The 24,084-nt window shown below is 35.8% G+C and overlaps 1 protein-coding gene across 1 annotated transcript; it reads right to left on the reverse strand.

Annotated features, from left to right (window-relative positions):
• LOC126827866 (proton myo-inositol cotransporter-like) lies at window positions 1–7,946 on the reverse strand. The gene is given in 7 exon segments (XM_056102346.1): window positions 1–20; window positions 671–781; window positions 2,720–2,880; window positions 3,487–3,580; window positions 4,914–5,167; window positions 6,618–6,777; window positions 7,532–7,946. Coding segments are annotated over 7 exon segments (1,215 nt in total).
• Window positions 7,947–24,084: the final 16,138 nt, after the last annotated feature.

The raw sequence follows: 24,084 nt of genomic DNA on the forward strand, positions 1-24,084 counted from the left end.
CTATACACGATTCACAATTGCTGAAGATAAAATTGTATTGTATTGTATTGTATTGTATTGGCACAATATTATACTGCAGTAGAATATGGACTATAGGGACCGACCACTATGATCCATTACATCAACCGTACTCGATTTAACAGAACCTGAGGGATTTCCTGACGACAACAAGTCAAGATTACAAGTGAAGGAAATCAAACTGAAATTCAGTGAAATAGAGTTTAACGTCCTACTGTTCTGCCTCGAATGGGATAATGAAGACGGATATATGCAGAAAATGGAAAGGGAATATGCTAAAAATTTCAGTCCAATTGCTCCACACTGAACCGATATATTAGCGATTGGATTTTAAGCTTAGCCTCAATCATCATTACTAAAGTCGGTACGATAAAAAAAACATATTGTATTTTATTGTATTGTATTGGCACAATATTATACTGCAGTAGAATATTTGGATTTAATCATCAATGGGAGTTGAGCAGCAGATCGGATTCAAATCCAGTAGCATCGAGAGTTGATTATGTTCTGGATAAGTTAATAACTGTCTAATTAATAGTTTATATAACATTTCAGGCCTAAAGAAAGACCTGCAATAAACAGGTTTAGCTCTTACATAATGTATGTTTAATTATTATGGTGTAAAGATCGACAGACCTATATTTGATATTACAGGAGCCATTATATAAGCCATCAGTGAACACTTCTGTTATGTTTATAGGTGGTGAATTAAAAGCTGCTAGTTGAAAAGCTACAGCTAATACTGCTAGAGATAATCCAACACCTGGAACAATATTATTCAATGAAGAAGGAAACAAATTAAATAAGTTCCTTTGGGTTGTTTTTGTATCATGTTCTTAATATACTGTTTCATCTGTTCTGCTTTGACTAGGTCAATGAAGTATACTGTATACTGTGAGGGAAACTGTCCTTGTACAGCGGCGACATCCAGTTCCTACTAACGGTTCTTTTACGTTGATGTCAATGTGTACATGGGACCTCGGCTTTTCGTCACATTCGTACGATTATACGTTGTCTCTTGCCGGGCCCTCTTTCCGGCACCACCGAGAAGGGGAATCACACTAGAAAATTCAGATTAACGTTTTCGACCAACACTGGGATCGAACACGGGACCTCCGGGTTATTGAATCAGCGTCTTACTCACCGAGCCGCCGTGGCTCACTTAAACTATAAAAACAATACACTATATACAACAATATACGCCGGGATAAAGTCCCCATTGTCAAGACTATTTCCATATTCTAACAATAGGGGAATTATATCTTTTCAATATAATATATTATATATATATTAATACACACGGTACAATATAGAATACAATTACTTACGCACATTTTAAATGAAGCTTATCTAGTCGTTATCAAGCCCACAATATTGCGAACAACAACACCAACAACATATTTTAATGTTGTATTTACAGATCAATTTCTAAATGTTATTGAAACAAAGTCATCATTGTTCGCGCCAAGCGGATATGTGGTTTTAGGACGAGGACTTTAAAGAACAGAAAGATATAGTCTTTATCATGTCACGCCCAGTGCTTTCAAATTAAACACTCTTTATCAACGCAATTAAACAAAATGGAATGACCAATTAAAAAAAAGATATGAAGAGTCCAGGGGAAGAACGATCTAAGTCACATTTTTGTCTTTTCGCATAAAAATCAAAACAGACTTTTGGACGAGAATGTTTGACGAGAACAGAACAACGAGTCAAAGCCCAGCTTAAGCATGGGCCTGAGGAGCCCAGGTCCCGGGCCCCGCGGTTCATTGCAAAAAGAGAAAAAATTTAAATTCCAGATGAAAGTTTCACGGTAATCGATCTAACGGCGCGAGGGCGGAGACTGAACTATCCCTCAATCTTCTCTGTGAAGTTCCATTCGGTGATCGGTCTAGGCTTCTAGTGGCGTGATGGGCGGAGACCTTCGTGAATCTGCAATCCCCCAATCTTCTCTGTGATTATTCTTGTATTACAGACCATTTAATTGTATGTTACGCATGCGTGTCATTCATTAGGGGCCCCGCGATGTTAGTCAGGCCCAGGGCCCCGCTCCGGTTAAAATTGACTTTGCAACTAGTGGGTTTAATTACAACTTCAAAATCATGTTTAAATACGAATCATAATTACCAGTACAACTGCCTTCAACTTTTCAGGCAAATTAATGTCAAATAAAGGGTACGATGGACTTGTATTTGTCTGGGAGGCCATTTCACAAGGGCCTTGGTTCGATGTGACTCCGATCGTTTTGACCTGAAATCAATTGTCCAACAGAAAGCTTATACAATTTGCTACCAGATGGCGCCATTAACTGGGGTTCATTGAAAAAGTGACTTAGATCGTTCTTCCTCGAGGCTCGTCATACGTATATACATTTGATATATTTGTGTATATACTTATAATGAATTATGAAATATTTAAGTCGCATTTAGCGATTGAGCACATTAAAAAACAAAATGCTCGAAAACGATAAGAGAATACTTATCGAAACGTTGCGCTATATGTGTATAAACAAGTTATTGTTTTTCATGTAAATTGTGTTGTGTTGTTTATGAAATCTTGTTGAATCATCTCAGTGAAATAAACCATAGTAATTGTTATCAATAAACAGTGTTTTGTTTCATTGTGTTCCAATTACTAAGTGTTATTACAGTTATTCAAAGTATACAGTCAATGCTTGTTAAGTACTTTCGATTTATTTTACCTCCTAAACTGATCAACAGAAGAAGTTTCCGTCCCAATTTTTCTACCAACCAGAGACCTAGAAATGTAGCCACAAACAGTACAGCATTTGGTATGACCGCTAACCAGATCGCTTGATCCACACCGAACCCTGCCATACGTAATATGGTAGCACTGTAATAACTGCAATCCAATAAAAAAAATATATATTTATACCTACACAAAAAAATAAATAAAATATGGATTAAAGTACTACATTTGTATATATTTGTAAGTACTTTCGCTAATGCTCTTCACACAAATATACAATGATTAAAAGATAAAGATAATACAATAATGCTATATGCACTAATGAAATGGGGTTTATTGTCATCCTGCTATGTACCGGCTGGGCTAAACAAACAGGCATACGCCATTCCGTGCACTATGCTGGAAATGTTGCCGAAATTCCCACTGTCCGTGGATATTTACGTGCACTCCAATGTATACACGGAAACTTGTCCGCCCCGCCCCCTTCTTGCACCACTCACAAGGGTAAACTACGCCGTAGCTCAAGTCTTGAAATCAACGCCTTACTCACCGATTTGTGTTTGTATGGAAGTTAAAAGATAATTTACACAATATGAACTTCCGCTAAGGTGTTACTGATACGGTGTCGGTTCTCTAATGCCCTGCATTGCCCTGCATATAATATTTCAAACCAGACTACATGGTCATGACAGCTTACTAACATAATAATAATTACATGATATTTGTACTATTTGAATATATTTACATAACTCTACTCACATGACAGTGTTAATTCCTGTTAATTGTTGAAATAACATCAAAGCTGAACCAATTAACGAAGCCTTTAATACGTGTGGCGTTTTTATAATGCGGCCTAGGGTAAAGTTACCCTCTAAAAATATATAAACATTTAAGTCCATTAGCCGTGTGTACGTTTTTGCGGCGTTGTCATGCGCCTTTTCGCTTCTTACGTGGACACGGCCCTATTTAATTTGCATTAAACAGGCGAAAATGTGCGCGTAAACGTCACAAAAATAGGCACATGGAAAACTGGCCTTATACTTCAAGTTAGAATCACCATCACGGCAATAACATGTGGACATTTACAGTACAAATTTAGATCTTGGCTCCTTGGATTTAAACACAAACGCATTGGATCCTTATCAATACAAAATGTCAGCCTTTGGCATCGCCAAGTTTGTATTTTATGTATTTATCCACCGTATAATAATAGTTCTATAACTAATGGACAGTTATTGTAAATACTTAAACTATAGTAGCACAAAACATAAATTTTCCTGATTCTGATTGGTCGAAAAGTGTTGTCCAATGGACAATAAACCACCTCTATTTCATCACAGCGAATAGCTACGCATTCATATTACAGTGTACATTTTGTGCTAAATGATTTTCCTCAACCCAAATCTTGATTGACAACTATCTTCAGGACATTCTGCCCAAATGTACATTATGTAAGATTTAAATAATAGCTCCAAAATAGATAATGTAAAATGAAAATATTGAAAATTTCATTCCAATTCCTTCATTCAGAGCCAAGTTATCACGGTCTGTAGTTTTGAAAAGATGGTGCATTATGGTAACCTGGGCACTGGTATATTCGTGATTTAGCCTCGCTTCCCCATTTTTAAATTAAATTTTTAAAATAGCGAACCGTTCTATTCTAGATAAAATCTCGAGTATCCAAGAGTTGATTATGGTCTTGTTTTGTTAATAAATGTCTAATTAATAGTTTATATAACATTTCAGGCCTAAAGAAAGACCTGCGATAGGCAGATTTAGCTCTTGCACAATGTATGTTTAACAGAAACAAGGTGTGTGTGTGAGAGGGAGAGGGAGAGCGAGAGAGAGAGAGATAGAAAGAGAAAGAGAGAAATAGAGAGAGATGGGGTTTAACGTCCACTCAACACAAACTAGGTTATTTCGGGACTAACATATGCTTCAATTTTATTTCTATAATTCGCTTGCGTGTGGGTTTTTTTAGCAGTGGGAGGAAACCGGGGGACCCGGAGAAAATACAAGGTTAGACAGGCGACCCTACTCCTTGTCACGTACAACCGGGGAATCGAAACTACGCCAGTTGACTCAATGACAGATTTTATGATACAGCGCGCACGCGCTAACCATTCAGCCATCCACCCCGCCCCACCCCCGCAGAAACGATGTATTTCGATTGTATCATCGGATACCAAAACTAGACAATTGTTTCTATAGATCTCAATCATCAATATTACCTTCTTCTTTTATTTTGTTGTCCCTCTCAACAACTTCTTTTATTTCCTCTAATTCAATCTTCACGTTTTGAGTGTTTCGTATTTTCACGAGAACTTGTCTGGCTTCCTCTTCTCGGCCTTTACCCACCAGCCACCTTGGACTTTCTGGTAGAAATATAAAACCTATGAACTGTATGACCGCTGGTACGCCACCTAAACCCAACATATATCTATAAAAAATATGAGAACATTACAGAAACTGGACCGCCCGATCGAAATAAATCCTGTGGCGCTGTCAGAGTAGCGAAGTCAAAATGGTGTGATAAATTTGTCAGATTTTTTTTGTTGTATATGACTTGTTTTGGTTATAATAATAGTAATATCCAACCAGTTTGTTATAAGTAATTTAAACTTCCGGTTTTAATACTAACCTCCAACCAATTTGTTATAAGTAATTTAAACTTCCGATTATAATACTAATCTCCAACAAGTTTGTTATAAGAAATTTAAACTTCCGGTTATAATACTAACCTCCAAATAGTTTGTTTTAGTAAACTCAAGCTACCAGCTATAATAATATGTAACAGGCATTGCCTGAGTAGAGCGAAGCTGATTATTGTTAAATATAAAACCTTCATTCATCATTAATTTTCTCAAGTGATACAAAAAATATTAAATACTTTAGTTTTTATTGAGATAAAAATTTTATACATTAATTTTGTTTTTAAAAAAAGAACAAAAAAGTGTGAGAATTATTTTCATTGACGTAAAAAATATGTGACGTCATTGATTAGACGCGTCATAGAAATAGTTCTATGAGGCGCGTAATCTCGCTTGGGCGAGATTTGGTGGATAGAATTATTTTTGTTAGTTACGTGATCTCGCTTGGGCGAGATTTGGTAAGTTGACATGCGCATTGCCTGTTTTGCCCAGTGTATCCGGTTCCGGCTGAATTTTTTTTTAATCAACAGTCTGTGGGTGACATTTTCAATTACGCTCCTGTGTTACCGGAGCTTCGCTCTATACTAACCTCCAACCAGTTTGTTTTAGTGAACTCAAGCTACAAGCTATAATACTAACCTCCAACCAGTTTGTTTTAGTGAACTCAAGCTACAAGCTATAATACTAACCTCCAACCAGTTTGTTTTAGTGAACGCAAGCTACCAGCTATAATACTAACCACCAACCAGTTTGTTTTAGTGAACGCAAGCTACCAGCTATAATACTAACCACCAACCAGTTTGTTTTAGTGAACGCAAGCTACCAGCTATAATAATAACCGCCAACCAGTTTGTTTTAGTGAACTCGGACTACCAGTTATAATACTAACCTCCAACCAGTTTGTTTTAGTGAACTCGGACTACCAGTTATAATACTAACCTCCAACCAGTTTGTTTTAGTGAACTCAAGCTACAAGCTGTAATACTAACCTCCAACCAGTTTGTTTTAGTGAACTCAAGCTACAAGCTATAATACTAACCTCCAACCAGTTTGTTTTAGTGAACTCAAGCTACAAGCTGTAATACTAACCTCCAACCAGTTTGTTTTAGTGAACTCAAGCTACAAGCTATAATACTAACCTCCAACCAGTTTGTTTTAGTGAACTCAAGCTACCAGCTATAATACTAACCTCCAACCAGTTTGTTTTAGTGAACTCAGACTACCAGCTATAATACTAACCTCCAACCAGTTTGTTTTAGTGAACTCAAGCTACCAGCTATAATACTAGAGACGAGAATACCGATACAGATAAACAGTTGATTTAACGTAACTAATCTCCCTCTAATATCAGCGGGTGCTGCCTCGGCTACATACACAGGCACGGACATAGAGGCGAAACCTGAAAGATAAATGCAGCCAAGTTTATTGATCATTGACCCGTGCTTCATTATTTATTCTTTAACATAATATTAGCAGAGTTTCGTATATGAGGGTGCTAATCTGGAGTCGAATAATGGTGCGCTCTGATCAATTTAAATAGCTTTTTCCCTGATGAAGGTCTTTCGATAAAGCAGACCTAAACGTTGGAGAGAGAGAGAGAGAGAGAGAGAGAGAGAGAGAACAATTACGATTACCCCCTCCCGCCCCACTAAGTGTCACTTCGGAACTAACATATTTATTTCAATAGTTCGCTTGTGCAAAAGGATCTATGGTAGCGGGGACCGGGGGGAAACCCAGAGAAAACCCACGAAGTTAGACATGCAACAGTAACCCCTGCCACCTATTAGTTATGGAGGGAAACCACGCTACTTGACTCAATGACCCTATTTTCTAAAGCGCACCCAATATCCACTGGATATTTATAACAGAACTGAATTGTGATTAATACAAGCAAGTTTTATAACCTTATTATGTACTGGAATTTAATAATGGGGCTCTACGAATTATGGAATTCCACACTGAAATTTCTATAAGGAAAATTGATTTCAATAATTAAATTAAACTATATTTGTATGATAAATTCCCTTATTCAGTTTGTATAATAAATTCTTTGACGACATTTGTATAGTAAAGCCTTGACTAAATTTGTATTGTAAATTCTGCCGTAGACCTGAAATATTTATAATAGAATTATTTTTTAAAAAGTAAATTACCTATTCCCACTCCAACAATTATTCTCCCTACTAATAATACAATAGTAGTTGGTGCAATCGCCATGACAACAGCCCCAGCTGCGAATATAACACTGGCGGCCATGATTGTTTTCTTTCTTCCTATAACGTCTGTGCAGATGCCAGCGAATATGGATGATACGGCTGCCGCTCCTATCGTTCCACTCACAACGGCTTCCGTCCATAGTGTATTTAGTTTAAAGTATGGTTTAATTAACAGCATGGATCCTGAAACTATCCCCGTATCATAGCCAAACAATAATCCTCCGAGTGTTGCTAAACTTGACAAGACATAAACAAAAGCAACCCCACTACTACCACCAGCGCGATCTTCACCACCACCATCAGTTCTTGATCCATCGTCACATGTCTTCCCTTTCTCTTTTATGGACGACATGGTAATATCAGAATATTTGTGTTTAACTGATTGTAGATCTAAATTAGCATGAAATGTAATTGATCTAGATGAACAACTACTTTACGAATGTTCTAGATATTCAGATCAGCTAACACTCTTATAATGTTCAAGATCAGCAAAAGCTGTTTTAATGTTCAAGATCACCAAACACTCTCATAATGTCTTATAATGTTCAAGATCACCAAACACTCTTACAATGTTCAAGATCACCAAACAATGTTCAAGATCACCAAACAATCACCAAACAATGTTCAAGATCACCAAACAATGTTCAAGATCACCAAACAATGCTCAAGATCACCAAATACTTTTACAATGTTTATGATCACCCAACACTCTTATAATGTTCAAGATCACCAAACACTCTTATAATGTTCTACATCTGGATCACCTAGCATGTTCTGAATATAATCCATATAACCCATCAAATAATGCAAATTTACAAACGGTTGGCCACGCTTTGTATCACCAAGACTTAGTCAAGACGGTACCTCTGATATAAAGTTTACACAAGAGTCCAGTGTAGATATCGTCAGTTACTGCACCACCACATCAATGTCACCTCAGACGCAACAAGAAAACATCGATTGTCAGGAGTTTAAATCATCCAGTCCAGCATCAAATCAAAGTAAGGCCTTTATTGATATCTAGTTGAATATGACGGTATCAACACTATTCTGAATTCTCTGACCACGTAAAGTTGGATCAAATCAGTTATGTGTGGAATAATAGCTAATAATCAATGTTCTTATTTTAGCCGTGAGTTACGTAGTTCATCATATTGAAGGTCTTGATTTATCTAGTCTAGAAACGGAAGAATTCCACCCGGCAATTTGTCCTAACTCCGTATTTTAAAGTTAAAGCGATAATTTAACACACTACACACAGTTCGTCGTTATCCGATTGTTGACCTCAGCTGACCCCTGACCTCTATTTATCAGTTGATATCTTGTACATCATAATATGATTTCTCTGTTAATGACAGTGATGTTTATAGATAAAATATATTACAATTCTCTTTCATCTTTTATCTTATGTGGGACTAACAACGGAATACACTATAAGATCATCGTTGGTTGTTAAAAGTTATAGGCCTATTGGACTGATAGCGGAATATGCTATACGATCATCGCTTAATGTTCAATTTATATCTGACCAACACCGGGCTAGACTATAAGATCATCGTTGGTTGTTTAATTCATATCGGACTAGGTTATAAGATCATCGCTCATTGTTCAATTTATACCGAAACTTATCGTCACATAGGCCCCAGGATCATCATGGATTGTTCAATTTATATTGGACTAATAACGGACTATCGTTTGTTGTTTTGTATACATGTATATGGCACTCATACCAGAATAGGTTATAACTAATAACGGACTAGGCTTTAAGACTAGCGTTTATATGGCACTCATAGCAGAATAGATAACAACGGACTAGGCTTTAAAGTTACAATTTCATATTTTCTAAGAAAGTCAAAACATAATTATTTCCATGTCTTTTGCTCAATAGGTTGTCAACTCACTATTATACGATCATAGGTGTCATTCTCACTCTCACACTTAAAACTCATTTACACCGGAAATAATAACACAATTACCTCCCTTGTTATCTATTCTAAACCATGCAGTAGCTATCTCCAAACGTTTGAATTTGAAGTTGAGAATGATTTTTTTGGGGCCATACTATTTACCGGAAAACACCGGAAAACAACCGGAAAACACCGGAAAACAACCGGAAAACACCATTTTATACTGAATACCGGAAAACAGCGGAAAAACACTAAATACCGGAAACATCCTAAATACCGGAAAACACCCTAAATAGGTAACCCGGAGCCTGGTCCTCTGTGTGCGGTTTTGGACCAAGTGAGCGCCGATGAAGAAAGTTCAAGGTCATTACGATGTTCGTTTTACAAATAGCCCCCCCCCCCAAAAAAAAAAAAAATTAAAAAAAATCCGATTTTTTTTTCTCCAAAATTTTGTTGATGCCTATTATGTTTTGAATGTTTTAAAAGACGCAATCAGTCTACCTCCATCATTGACCATATTTTATTTTGTATTTTAATTTTAGTTTTCAGTAAATTTTAGTAGATTTCAGTGTTTCAGTATTTCAGTAGATTAAACACAGCCCTCTGAGGGTCCCGTTATATGCCGGTTGCGCCGGTCTCCTGATTCTTACCAGTAACGCTGGCATCAGGGTGGTACGAATTAGTGGAAGGCACGATTAGGCCAACTCCTCCCTAGGTAACAAAAAATCGCATCATAAAACAGCAAGTATCATCAAAAGCGAGTTAATAAATCTCTGAATAGTTCGAGTTGAAGTTCCAGGTTTAACCGCTATGTGTCCTAATCACCAAACGAAATGGATGCCACGCAATTCTCGGACAGGCTGTAATCTGAAAAGTGTCTATCCTTTCCAAGAGCTATCCATCGCGTTGGAAGGGCTAAAAATCTACTTGTTTCTGAGCTTACTTTCATTCCAGGGTCAAATATGATCACTTGAACCATAATAATATTCAACATATTCCATCATAATCCGAGGGCCGCACACATGATTTTTTTTCTGGATTACTTTTCGAGCTTTATTCCCCAACTCGTTGACCAGTTTTCCTTGAGAAAACCCCAACTTTCGCCCAATTGTCCATGAGGAAACTACATATTCTATCTTACTGCATTGACAGGAAGTGGTAAGCTGGACGTTTGTGAAAAGGGTTGATCCATAAATTTTCAAGGAAGCAATTGTTGTTTTTGTTTGTGAAATAGAGGACTCTAGCCGATGAGGCTACTTTACCCCCCGAGAACCTCAGGCAACCAATTTGTTTTATGTACTACTATCGTAATAAAACATTACTATATTAACCACTTCCTGGTGGCTGAAGACTTACACCGAATGCGTAATCGAAAAAAAATGTCCCCGAGAAAATTTTTTTTCCAACAATCGATATTCGAGATGTCTTCTGTTGCACAAATTATGCTACACTGTGTAAGAACTTGCATCCTTTGATCTGAAGATTGTAGGTGGAAAAGTATCATTTGCACTATTTCAAAGTAAACCTGCATTTTCGTATATCATCCCGTAATTTGTGATTAATGACAATGACTGTGGAAATAATATGGGTTGAGGAATGGAAGATCTATGTTCGTCACGTGACTGGACAATTCCACCCCCCGTCCCACCAAGACGATGATCCCTCCCGGAGCGGCGCGGCGCGGCACGCTCTCTAAAAAAAATCTCGGGCACAGTTTACTCTTCTAAGTTTTCCGGTAGGTATTTAGTAATGCGGAGTTTGGTCCTCGTGTGTGGTTTTGGACCAGGTGAGCGGTGATGAAATAAGTTCATTAACATACAAGCGAGCGATCGCCTACGGTCAAATAAAAATTTCTTTTCAGATTTTTTTTAAGAATTTCTTCTCCCAAATTTCTCTCCAAAAAAAATTCAAATTTTGTTTCCAGTATTTTTCTCTGTAAAATTATTTCCTACGGAATGTTTTTTTTGTAAAACCAATTTTTCGGAAAAATTCTATTTTTTGGGGGGGACAGAAAATTTTTTTCGTCAAAAAAATTTGGGAGAAAAAAAAATCGGATTTTGTAAAACGAACATGACCTTGACCTTCCTTCATCGGCGCTCACTTGGTCTAAAACCGCACACAGAGGACCAGGCTCCGGGTTACCTATTTAGGATGTTTTCCGGAATTTAGTGTTTTTCCGGTGTTTTCCGATATTCAGTATAAAATGGTGTTTTCCAGTTGTTTTCCGGTGTTTTCCGGTTGGTTTCCGGTGTTTTCCGGTTGTTTTCCGGTATATAGTATTGCCGATATTTTTGCCAATTTCTCAACTGGCAACAGTGAATCATTGGATTAATAGGATTATTCTTTAACACGGTAGGACTGTTGATAGATACCATCTATTTTAAGGCTTTATTTTAATAAATTTTAAAAATATAACTTAAAAATATGAAATTGCAACTTTAAGACTATCGTTTATATTGCACTCATAGCAGAATAGATAATAACGGACTAGGCTTTAAGATCGTCGTTTATTGTGTTATATTTATATATCGCGTGGTTTAAAATAACCCGTCTAGATTAGACAATGAGTGTTGGGTTTCCAACCGTTTACTTTCCTGAGCGGTTTTAAGTAAGTAATTAGACCATTTTAATCTACGCGACGGTAGGAACCCAATAGTTTTCAATGATTCTCAGCGAATTTGAACACTTTGCCAACATTGGTTTGAAACTAAACATTAGATACAAAATCTCCACTAAAACGACGCCTGGGTTCTAGTGTAGACTGTTTAATGTTTGGGGGGTTGGATGGCTGAATGGTTAGCGTGCGCGCGCTGTATCATAAAGTCTGTCATTGACTCGACTGGCGTGGTTTCGAATCCCCGGTTGTACGTGACAAGGAGTAGGTTTTCTCCGGGTCCTCCCACTGCTAAAGACCCCTACGCGCAAGCGAATTATTGAAATAAAATTAAACCCCATTTCTCTCTCTCTCTCTCTCTCTCTCTCTCTCTCTGTTTAATGTTTATTTTATATAGCAGTAAGGAGGCAACTACATTTTAATTATCAACATTTGCCTTTTCTAATTTGCATGTAAGATTATGTCTTGCTTGTCACATAAACGATATTGCTGCATTTCGTATTTATATAATAATATAGCCAATGTTTAGGATTGTTAGGCGTTTCTTTTCCTGGTTTTTTGTAGCTCTGTGCTCTGTGTCCATGGAACCAGTATTTATACGTAGGCTATGGCATTATTCATAAATAGCTTATAATTCGGTGGCTTAGTGGGTAAGACGATGGCTAGCTAGCTTGGAGGTCGGGTTCGGATCTTTGCATTGGTCGAGAAAGGTCATCGGGATTTTCCTACCCGGTTTCCCCTTGTAAGTGGTGCAGGACGAAGGGCCTGACAAGGTCAGTTGTCTAGTCATTCGGATGAAACAAAAAATCGAGGCCCCTTGGCGTGCACGTAAAAGATCCCTTGGCAGTTGGATTCGATATAAGAGTAAGCCGTAGTGCCGCTGTCCGGGCAAAATTTCCCTCATAGCACACTGTATAGCGTATGCCCGTCTTCATTAGCCCAGTTCGGAACATAACAGTAGGTCGTTAAACCCCATTTCATTTTCTTTCATTTTCTATCTAATCTAACGGGATTTTTAATAATCGGGCATTCATAATATTGATGAATCTTTAGTAACAACATACATGGAGAATTGAGCTTCAATTATATCTAATTTGGTTAATGCATACACTATGTATGAAGACGGAAATATTACCGGAACATGATGTAGTAAATGGACACGGATATTGTTCTAACAATGGTTTAATACAAACAGAATGTGGATATCTATACAATAACACGAGATGCAAGATGATTAACAATATTTAGACAATAACACGACATGGCTATATGTAAGATAATACACACACGAACTACAGAACAATAAAATATATACATATCAATTATTAAAGGAGGTAAATCGCTAATATTTGGGACCTAGAAATTGATACAAATGGGTCGCAACGTTTATAATAATATAATATGTATGTATATAAACTGATTTATATTCAATCGTTTCCGTTTTTACTCTATTTAAAATCAATTATGTTCGCTGAAAAACGCCAGTAGTCTCAATCAAATGACAATATCTAGCATCTGGTTATTCCAGTCTACATCGAGAGTATTTATCGCGCATGCTCTCCAGATAAGAATATAACGTCACCGTTTGACATGAATATTATCGTCCCTTGTTACTAATGAAACACAATATGGTACACAATTCGTGTACCAGTGGTAAAATATTGGATATCCGAAGCACATCTTTTCCCGGTAAGATCACAGCATTGATGTTGATTTAAAGGACAATATTGGCGCCAGTCATTATCACATATGTGATAGAGCTGGTTAAACACATTCCAAATATAATATTAATACAGAGATCATTGCTACGATAGCTGAGTAATACAGGTTTCCTGAATCGGAAGTGACGAACGCCAAAATAAAACACGAGTCATACCTCCATATAACTGACTGATGTGACGAGTAACAGATACACGGGCGAATTTTCCGATTCAGGAAACCTGTATTACTCATCTATCGTAGCAATGATCTCTGTGTTAAAATTATATTTGGAACGTGTTTAATTAGTTCTATCACATATGTGATAATGACTGACACCAAAATTGTCCTTTAAATTGACAAACAATTCGTGTTTTCAATATCAAAGACTTTGTATGATATTGAGTTAGAGAGTTATTGTATTTTGTACAAAAGCATGTTCAGTGTACTATTATGTTTGTTTCTGAAAATGCATTAATGTTCATTATCTATTTTGTATCTTTATTTGATCAGCAATACATCCATTATAGTAACATTTACCAGTGCCGGACTAGGCCCACCTGTCCACCTGTCCGCGACAGGTGGGCCTAAGCTCATTAAAAAAAGTGGGCCTAAGCCTATAAAGAAAAATTAAAACGAAAAAGAAGAGAAAGAAAAAAGAAAAAAAGAAAAGAGAAAGAAGGGGGGGGAGAAAACAAAAAAGGAAGGAGAGGACAGGACACAGGACAGGAGAAAGAAAAGATAGGAAAAAAATGACTGACAAACAACACAAAAAAAGAAGTGTACTAGAATTCTCAAATTCATCTAATGATAGTGCTCTTAGGTCATTCTGTTATCTAATTGTATCAGGAAATCAAAAATGTTTGATTTCTCTAGGCAAGTGTCTGCGATATCAGTTCGATGGAAGCGGACATTAAATAAAGCTAATTCACACATACACACACACACTTGGCTTCGCACTGATTATTGCTTGCTTACTTTCTTGCTTCGCGCTTTTAACTTATAGTGAAGATTGGCTGCAACGGGGCGGAATTGGGACCATTATTGTTAATTTACACAGATTATACATAGCAATAAAACAAAAATGAAAATTGAAATGTACTTAGATCTTTGAAGATACATTAGTTAATAGCTTAATCTGCCTATTGCAAGTCTCTCTATAAGCTTCAGATGTTATAGAAATTATTAATTAGACCTTTATGTACATGAAAAGCTCAAAATCAACTATGCAGACCATCGGATGGCTTGGATAGAGTATGGATTTAAACAGTCGTCCATGTAATGAATAAATCAATAAATGACTGACCAAGCTAACGTTTGTCATTAGTCACTGACGTCACCACCGGAGACTGCCGATGAAAGGCCTGCCAATCGAGGGTACCGTAGCCAACGATCGGCAATTCTCGGAGACGGTGCTGAGACAGTGGATTTTTAGTCCAAACTTCTAACAATGACAACCCCGTTATGCAAGAGCTAAATCTGCCTATTGCAAGTCTCTCTATAAGCTTCAGATGTTATAGAAATTATTAATTAGACCTTTATGTACATGAAAAGCTCAAAATCAACTATGCAGACCACCGGATGGCTTGGATAGAGTATGGATTTAAACAGTCGTCCATGTAATGAATAAATCAATAAATGACTGACCAAGCTAACGTTTGTCATTAGTCACTGACGTCACCACCGGAGACTGCCGATGAAGGGCCTGCCAATCGAGGGTACCGTGGCCAATGATCGGCAATTCTCGGAGACGGTGCAGAACGTTCTACTTAAAGCTAAGATTTAAATAAAATATGTAAATCTAAATGAAATATTTAAATAAATCTAAATACAATATGTCAATCTAAATGCAATATGTCAATAAAACATGTAAATGAATTATGTAAATCTAAATGAAATATGTGAATCTAGATAAAATATGTAAATCTAAATGAAATATGTAAATGAAATATGTAAATCTAAATGAAATATGTAAAAGAAATATGTAAATCTAAATAAAATATATAAATCTGAATAAAATATGTAAACCCAATGTTGATGATGTGCTGGGGTTAATATCCTCTTCTACCTTGGAATATATCGCAGTCGAGACAGTATTTAACCTTATTGTATATTAGGACTCCTCGGCTTAAAACTACTCACTATAAAAATCTTTCTATTCGTCGCGACACTGAGTCCGTCATTTTGGTTTCGTCAGTTCTTCTTACAAAATCTAAATATTATCTTCCGAAATTCTTGTCTTTTACACATATATACAATCCAATTATTAGCTGAATTGGAACATGCCAACAGGATAAAGAGCTTGGATGCACCAAACGGATTCGTCTTCGTTTTGTTTACTATCAAGTATAGAAAATATAAGACAACAGGACTCCAGAATATAACAAAGTTAAAAAATACTATGGCCATGGTTTTCGCCTTCTTAATGTGCGTTTGTCGGGAACGCATAGAAGCAATGCCAACAGGAAAGACGGTGGGTTTTATCCGGGCAGCGAAAACACGACAATACATGTAAGCAGATAAAAGTATTACCGATAGCATATATAATGAAAAGATAATGTCCAGGAATGTCGGTTTAAAGAAGCATACTGACGATTGATATTCCCATTCATTGCGTGCAATTAAAACTGCCACAGTAACAAACAGCGCAATGCTCCAACTAAAAATACCAGCACCGACGGCCTTCCTGATTGTAATAAACTTGAAATGTTTCAGGGGATAAATTATAGCACAGTATGTCTCGAGGGAAATGAAAAATAAACATTGAACGGAGGTAGACAAAGAAAATATCCAGCATACCTTTAAGTAACACGGAAATGGTGCGTTCAAATATTTCTGGGCAATAATCATATACATATCTAAAGGTAACGCCATTAATCCTATACATAAATCTGCCGTAGCTAAATTCATAACGAGAATATCACTTGGTTTACGAAGATGCGGATGAGTTAATATGGTGACAATAACAACAATATTACCTATTGTTATCAAGGGTATTAAAATTGTTTCGATGGCGACCAGTACTCCATTCCAATCACTATTTAGTTCCTCCATATTTTTGTTTTGGTCTCAATATAACCTATATCTAATGATAATCCTTGTATTCAAAATGACCTATACTTAATGGTAATCCTTATTTTAAAAAACTGACACAACCAAATATGTCAACGTGTCGAAGACAAAACTTGGTAGATAAAGAAGACCAAGTCCTTAATATATGTTAATTACTACTCAAACTAATTTGAAAGTAAGATGAGAAGAATATACGTGATTTCCATATTAATACAGAATGACAGATCACGTGTAACCAATGGCTATCGAGTTTTAAATCACAATTAAAAACATTTTTACTTAGACACGCTTTGATTTAAAGATTTATTTTTACTCTTTCCATTTACACAACTTTATAGAGTCTTTCTATTATAGATTTCTAAATGTATAGACGCTTTTTACATATCTAAATTTGTTTGTACATTTACAGCGGATCTGAGCACATGTTTGTGAGAGCGCAGAATATATAAATGCTTTTATAATAAATACAATCGTATTGCACACATACATTATGCAAGAGCTAAATCGGCCTATTGCAGGTCTTTGTTTAGGCCTGAAATGTTACCTAATTTATCAATTAGACATTTATTTACATGAAAACCCCTTAATCAACTTTCAGTGCCATCTTATGTGTCGGATTTTCACTGGATTGGAATCCGATCTGATGCTCAACGATTATTGATGATTAAATCCAAAACTGGATAATCGAGACTATGTTTTTTTATCTTAATAATAATAATAATATAATGAATTTATAAAGCGCCTGCATTCCAGTAAAAATTACTGCTCCGCGGCGCTATTACATTTTGTAAAAATGGTAGATGCAGAATAAATAAAAATGAATAGTACATATAATCACAGAAAATTTAAGAAATATGAAGTTATTAAAACGACAGCGCAAGCTAAAAAGTTCGGTTATTAAAAGTCATCACAATCGCTACATAAAACTTTGTTAACAAGTACAATTTTTAAAAGTCATCCATAAAACTTAGCTTAAAAGTTGATTTTTAAAAGTTATCACAATCACTACATGAAACTTTGCTTGAAAAGTTCTGTTTTTAACAATTTTTTAAAAGTTACCAGGGATTGCGAGTTTTTTATGTGTTCGGGTAGAGAATTCCATAACATTGGTGCAGCGTAAGCAAAAGATCTCTGACCGTAGGACGATTTGGTTTTTGGTTGTACCAGTAAATTGTTATTCTGGGATCTTAGAGTTCTAGTTGGAGTGTATCGATGGAGTAGAGATTGAAGATAGTGTGGAGAGTCTTCAGAATGGAGAGCCAGGTACGTTAAGGAGAGGATTTTAAAGTTGATACGCGATTCAATAGGTAACCAATGTAGATTCTTTAATACTGGAGTAATATGATCACGTTGTTTGGTTCTTGTTACAATACGGGCTGCCTTATTTTGGATCTTCTGTAGCTGATTTATTTGATATGAGGGGAGATTAAACAGAATGGAATTGCAGTAATCAAGACGAGATGTTACAAGTGAATTGACTAACAGTTTTGCTGTTTTTAGATCAATAAAGTTTCTAATCCGACCGATGTTAAAAAGATGGTAATTAGTTGATTTACATATCATTGAAACATGGTGTTTAAAATCAAAGTTACAATCTAACTGTACACCAAGATCACGAACATCATTTTTCCCCCATAGAGCAATATCACCGATATTGATTGGTAGTTCGTCTATTTGCGATCTCCTAAACATACTTCCGATCGTTAATACCTCTGTTTTTTCGTCGTTTAGTTTAAGAAAGTTGGTGGACATCCACTTTTTTATTGACTGAATGCAGAGTTGTAAATTATATATTTCATCTTTTTGAGTACCTTGTTTAAATGCAATATAGAGTTGTGAATCATCGGCATAAAGATGATAACCAATACCAAATTCTTTGATCAAGTCTCCCAGAGGTGAAGTATAGGCTGTGAAAAGGAGAGGACCGAGTACAGAACCTTGTGGAACACCGTAACATAAATTCACAGGTTATTGATTTTTACGGATTGTGTTCTTCGACTTAGGTAAGATTTGAACCATTCTAATGCCAAACCCCTGATACCAAATCTGTCATGAAGTCGTTTAATAAGTACATCCTAATCAATAGTGTCAAGATTATGTATTTCCATATAAACTGTGTTGTGTTTTTAATATTGTTGTTATTGTCACCATATTAACTCATCCGCATCTTCGTAAACCAAGTGACATTCTCGTTATGAATTTAGCTACGGCAGATTTATGTATAGGATTAATGGCGTTACCTTTGGATATGTATGCGATTATTGCCCAGAAATATTTGAACGCACCATTTCCGTGTTACTTAAAGGTATGCTGGATATTTTCTTTGTCTACCTCCGTTCAATGTTTATTTTTCATTTCCCTCGAGACAAACTGTGCTATAATTTATCCCCTGAAACATTTCAAGTTTATTACAATCAGGAAGGCCGTCGGTGCTGGTATTTCTAGTTGGAGCATTGCGCTGTTTGTTACTGTGGCAGTTTTAATTGCACGCAATGAATGGGAATATCAATCTTCAGTATGCTTCTTTAAACCGACATTCCTGGACATTATCTTTTCATTATATATGCTATCGTTAATACTTTTATCTGCTTTCATGTATTGTCGTGTTTTCGCTGCCCGGATAAAACCCACCGTCTTTCCTGTTGGCATTGCTTCTATGCGTTCCCGACAAACGCACATTAAGAAAGCGAAAACCATGGCCATAGTATTTTTTAACTTTGTTTTGTTCTGGAGTCCTGTTGTCTTATATTTTCTATACTTGATAGTAAACAAAACGAAGACGAATCCGTTTGGTGCATCCAAGCTCTTTATCCTGTTGGCATGTTCCAATTCAGCTAATAATTGGCTTGTATATATTTGTAAAAGACAAGAATTTCGGAAAATAATATTTAGATTTTGTAAGAGGAAAGGAAGAAACCAAAATGACGGACTCAGAGTCGCGACGAATAGAAAGATTTTTATAGTGAGTAGTTTTAAGCCGAGGAGTCCTACAATACAATAAGGTTAAATACTGTCTCGACTGCGATATATTCCAAGGTAGAAGAGGATATTAACCCCAGCACATCATCAACATTGGATTTACATATTTTATTCAGATTTACATATTTTATTTAGATTTACATATTTCTTTTACATATTTCATTTAGATTTACATATTTCATTTACATATTTCATTTAGATTTACATATTTTATCTAGATTCACATATTTCATTTAGATTTACATAATTCATTTACATGTTTTATTGACATATTGCATTTAGATTGACATATTGTATTTAGATTTATTTAAATATTTCATTTAGATTTACATATTTTATTTAAATCTTAGCTTTAAGTAGAACGTTCTGCACCGTCTCCGAGAATTGCCGATCATTGGCCACGGTACCCTCGATTGGCAGGCCCTTCATCGGCAGTCTCCGGTGGTGACGTCAGTGACTAATGACAAACGTTAGCTTGGTCAGTCATTTATTGATTTATTCATTACATGGACGACTGTTTAAATCCATACTCTATCCAAGCCATCCGGTGGTCTGCATAGTTGATTTTGAGCTTTTCATGTACATAAAGGTCTAATTAATAATTTCTATAACATCTGAAGCTTATAGAGAGACTTGCAATAGGCAGATTTAGCTCTTGCATAACGGGGTTGTCATTGTTAGAAGTTTGGACTAAAAATCCACTGTCTCAGCACCGTCTCCGAGAATTGCCGATCGTTGGCTACGGTACCCTCGATTGGCAGGCCTTTCATCGGCAGTCTCCGGTGGTGACGTCAGTGACTAATGACAAACGTTAGCTTGGTCAGTCATTTATTGATTTATTCATTACATGGACGACTGTTTAAATCCATACTCTATCCAAGCCATCCGATGGTCTGCATAGTTGATTTTGAGCTTTTCATGTACATAAAGGTCTAATTAATAATTTCTATAACATCTGAAGCTTATAGAGAGACTTGCAATAGGCAGATTAAGCTATTAACTAATGTATCTTCAAAGATCTAAGTACATTTCAATTTTCATTTTTGTTTTATTGCTATGTATAATCTGTGTAAATTAACAATAATGGTCCCAATTCCGCCCCGTTGCAGCCAATCTTCACTATAAGTTAAAAGCGCGAAGCAAGAAAGTAAGCAAGCAATAATCAGTGCGAAGCCAAGTGTGTGTGTGTATGTGTGAATTAGCTTTATTTAATGTCCGCTTCCATCGAACTGATATCGCAGACACTTGCCTAGAGAAATCAAACATTTTTGATTTCCTGATACAATTAGATAACAGAATGACCTAAGAGCACTATCATTAGATGAATTTGAGAATTCTAGTACACTTCTTTTTTTGTGTTGTTTGTCAGTCATTTTTTTCCTATCTTTTCTTTCTCCTGTCCTGTGTCCTGTCCTCTCCTTCCTTTTTTGTTTTCTCCCCCCCCTTCTTTCTCTTTTCTTTTTTTCTTTTTTCTTTCTCTTCTTTTTCGTTTTAATTTTTCTTTATAGGCTTAGGCCCACTTTTTTTAATGAGCTTAGGCCCACCTGTCGCGGACAGGTGGACAGGTGGGCCTAGTCCGGCACTGGTAAATGTTACTATAATGGATGTATTGCTGATCAAATAAAGATACAAAATAGATAAACTAAGTGTGGAATACTCATTGTTATTGACATCAATTGGTGTTGGTTCACAATTTGAACATACTTGAGAGACTTGGTTTTCAAATGAATTTACTTCCATCTTCGTATATTTTAAGTATATTTTGTATATTATTCACATAAATTAGCAGATTGTAATATCCATATAAACGAAGAAATAGCTTACCGTATTTTATTATCCATATAGTATTAAGTATTCACGGCTCTATTGAAGAATTGTCACTATATTTTTGAATCCAAAATTCTAAAATTAAGATTAAGGTCATCCACAGAATTTCACGAAAATCCAAATAAATATGTATAATAATCTTATCTTAACATTAAAAGAAAGAATGGCAATTTGTTGGTTAGTATTTTTGAAGTATAGCACAATTTCTCCAGAGCTATTTTATTCCTGGCTGGTACTGGCGGCCATTTCTGTACAGAAGATTTAAATAAAATATGTAAATCTAAATGAAACATGTAAATGAAACATGTAAATGAAATATGTAAATCTAGATGATGAAATAATGTGTAAAGTACAATATGTAAATCTAAATAAAATATGTAAATCCAATGAGCCATGGAGTTGTTGGTGATGTGCTGGGATTAACATCCTCTTCTACCTTGGAATATATCGCAGACGAGACAGTATTTAATCTTATTGTATTGTAGGACTCCTCGGCTTAAAACTGCTCACTATAAAAATCTTTCTATTCCTCGCGACACCGAGTCCGTCATTTTGGTTTCTTCCTTTCCTCTTACAAAATCTAAATATTATTTTCCGAAATTCTTGCCTTTTACAAATATATACAATCCAATTATTAGCTGAATTGGAACATGCCAACAGAATAAAGGGCTTGGATGCACCAACCAGATTGGGTCTCTGTTTGTTCACTGTCAAGTATAGTAAATATAACATAGCCGGACTCCAGAATATAAGAAAGTTAAAAAATACTATGGCCATGGTTTTCGCCTTCTTAATGTGCGTTTGTCGGGAACGCATAGAAGTAATGCCAACAGGCAAGACGGTGGGTTTTATCCGGGCAGCGAACACACGACAATACATGAAAACTGATAAAAGTATTAACACTAGCATATATAAAAAATGGATAGTGTTCAAGACTGTCGGTGTAAAGGAACATACCGAATTCTGATATTCCCATTCATTGCGCACAATTAAAGCTGATACAGTAACAAACAGCGCAATGCTCCAACTAAAAATACCCGCACCCATGGCTTTCCTGATTGTAATAAAGTTGAAATGTTTTATGGGATATATTATAGCACAGTATGTCTCGAGGGAAATGAAAAATAAACATTGAACGGAGGAAGTCAAAGAAAATATCCAGCATACCATTAAGAAACACGGAAATGGTGCGTTCAAATATTTCTGGGCAATAATCATATACATATCTAAAGGTAACGGCATTAATCCTATACATAAATCTGCCGTAGCTAAATTCATAACGAGAATATCACTTGGTTTACGAAGATGCGGATGTTTTAGTATGGTGAAAATAACAACAATATTACCTATTGTTATCAAGGGTATTAAAACTGTTTCTATGGCGACCACTACTCCATTCCAATCACTATTCAGTTCCTCCATATTTTTGTTTTTGTCTCAATATAACCTATAACTAATGATAATCCTTGTATTCAAAATGACCTATACTTAATGGTAATCCTTATTTTAAAAAACTGACACAACCAAATATGTCAACGTGTCGAAGACAAACCTGGTAGATAAAGAAGACCAAGTCCTTAATATATGTTGATTACTACTCAAGCTAATTTGAAAGTAAGATGAGAAGAATATACGTGGTTTCCATATTAATACAGAATAACAGATCACGTGGAACCAATGGCTATCGAGGTTTAAATCACAATGGAAAACATTTTTACTTAGACAAGCTTTGATTTAATGATTTATTTTTACTCTTTCCATTTACACAACTTTATAGAGTCTTTCTATTATAGATTTCTAAATGTATAGACGCTTTTTACATATCTAAATTTGTTTGTACATTTACAGCGGATCTGAGCACATGTTTTTGAAAGCGTGGGATATATAAATGCTGTTATAATAAATACAATCGTAATGCAAACATACATTATGCAAGAGCTAAATCGGACTATTGCAGGTCTTTGTTTAGGCCTGAAATGTTACCTAAATTATTAATTAAACATTTATTTAGATGAAAACCCCTTAATCAACTTTCTGTGCCATCTTATGTGTCGGATTTCCACTGGATTTGAATCCGATCTGATGCTCAACACTTATTGATGATTAAATCCAAAAATGGATAATCGAGACTATGTCTTTTTATCTTACCAACTTCAGTAATGATGATTGAGACTAGCCCTAAAGTTCAATCGCTAAAATCGCGTTTTAGGGTGGGTCAATTTGACTGAAATTGTCAGCATATTCCCTTTACATTATATAGTTTTTAACTTTTATATTGAGAACAGCCAACGCTTTTTCTAATCTTACATAATGTATCTTTAATAATATCCGCCAATCAATGTATTCAATAGCAATGACGACTGTAAGAACTGTATTATTTATATAATTTCAAT

The sequence above is a fragment of the Patella vulgata genome, chromosome 7 (genome assembly GCF_932274485.2).
Source record: "Patella vulgata chromosome 7, xgPatVulg1.2, whole genome shotgun sequence".
Classification (NCBI taxonomy): Eukaryota; Metazoa; Mollusca; class Gastropoda; family Patellidae; genus Patella; species Patella vulgata.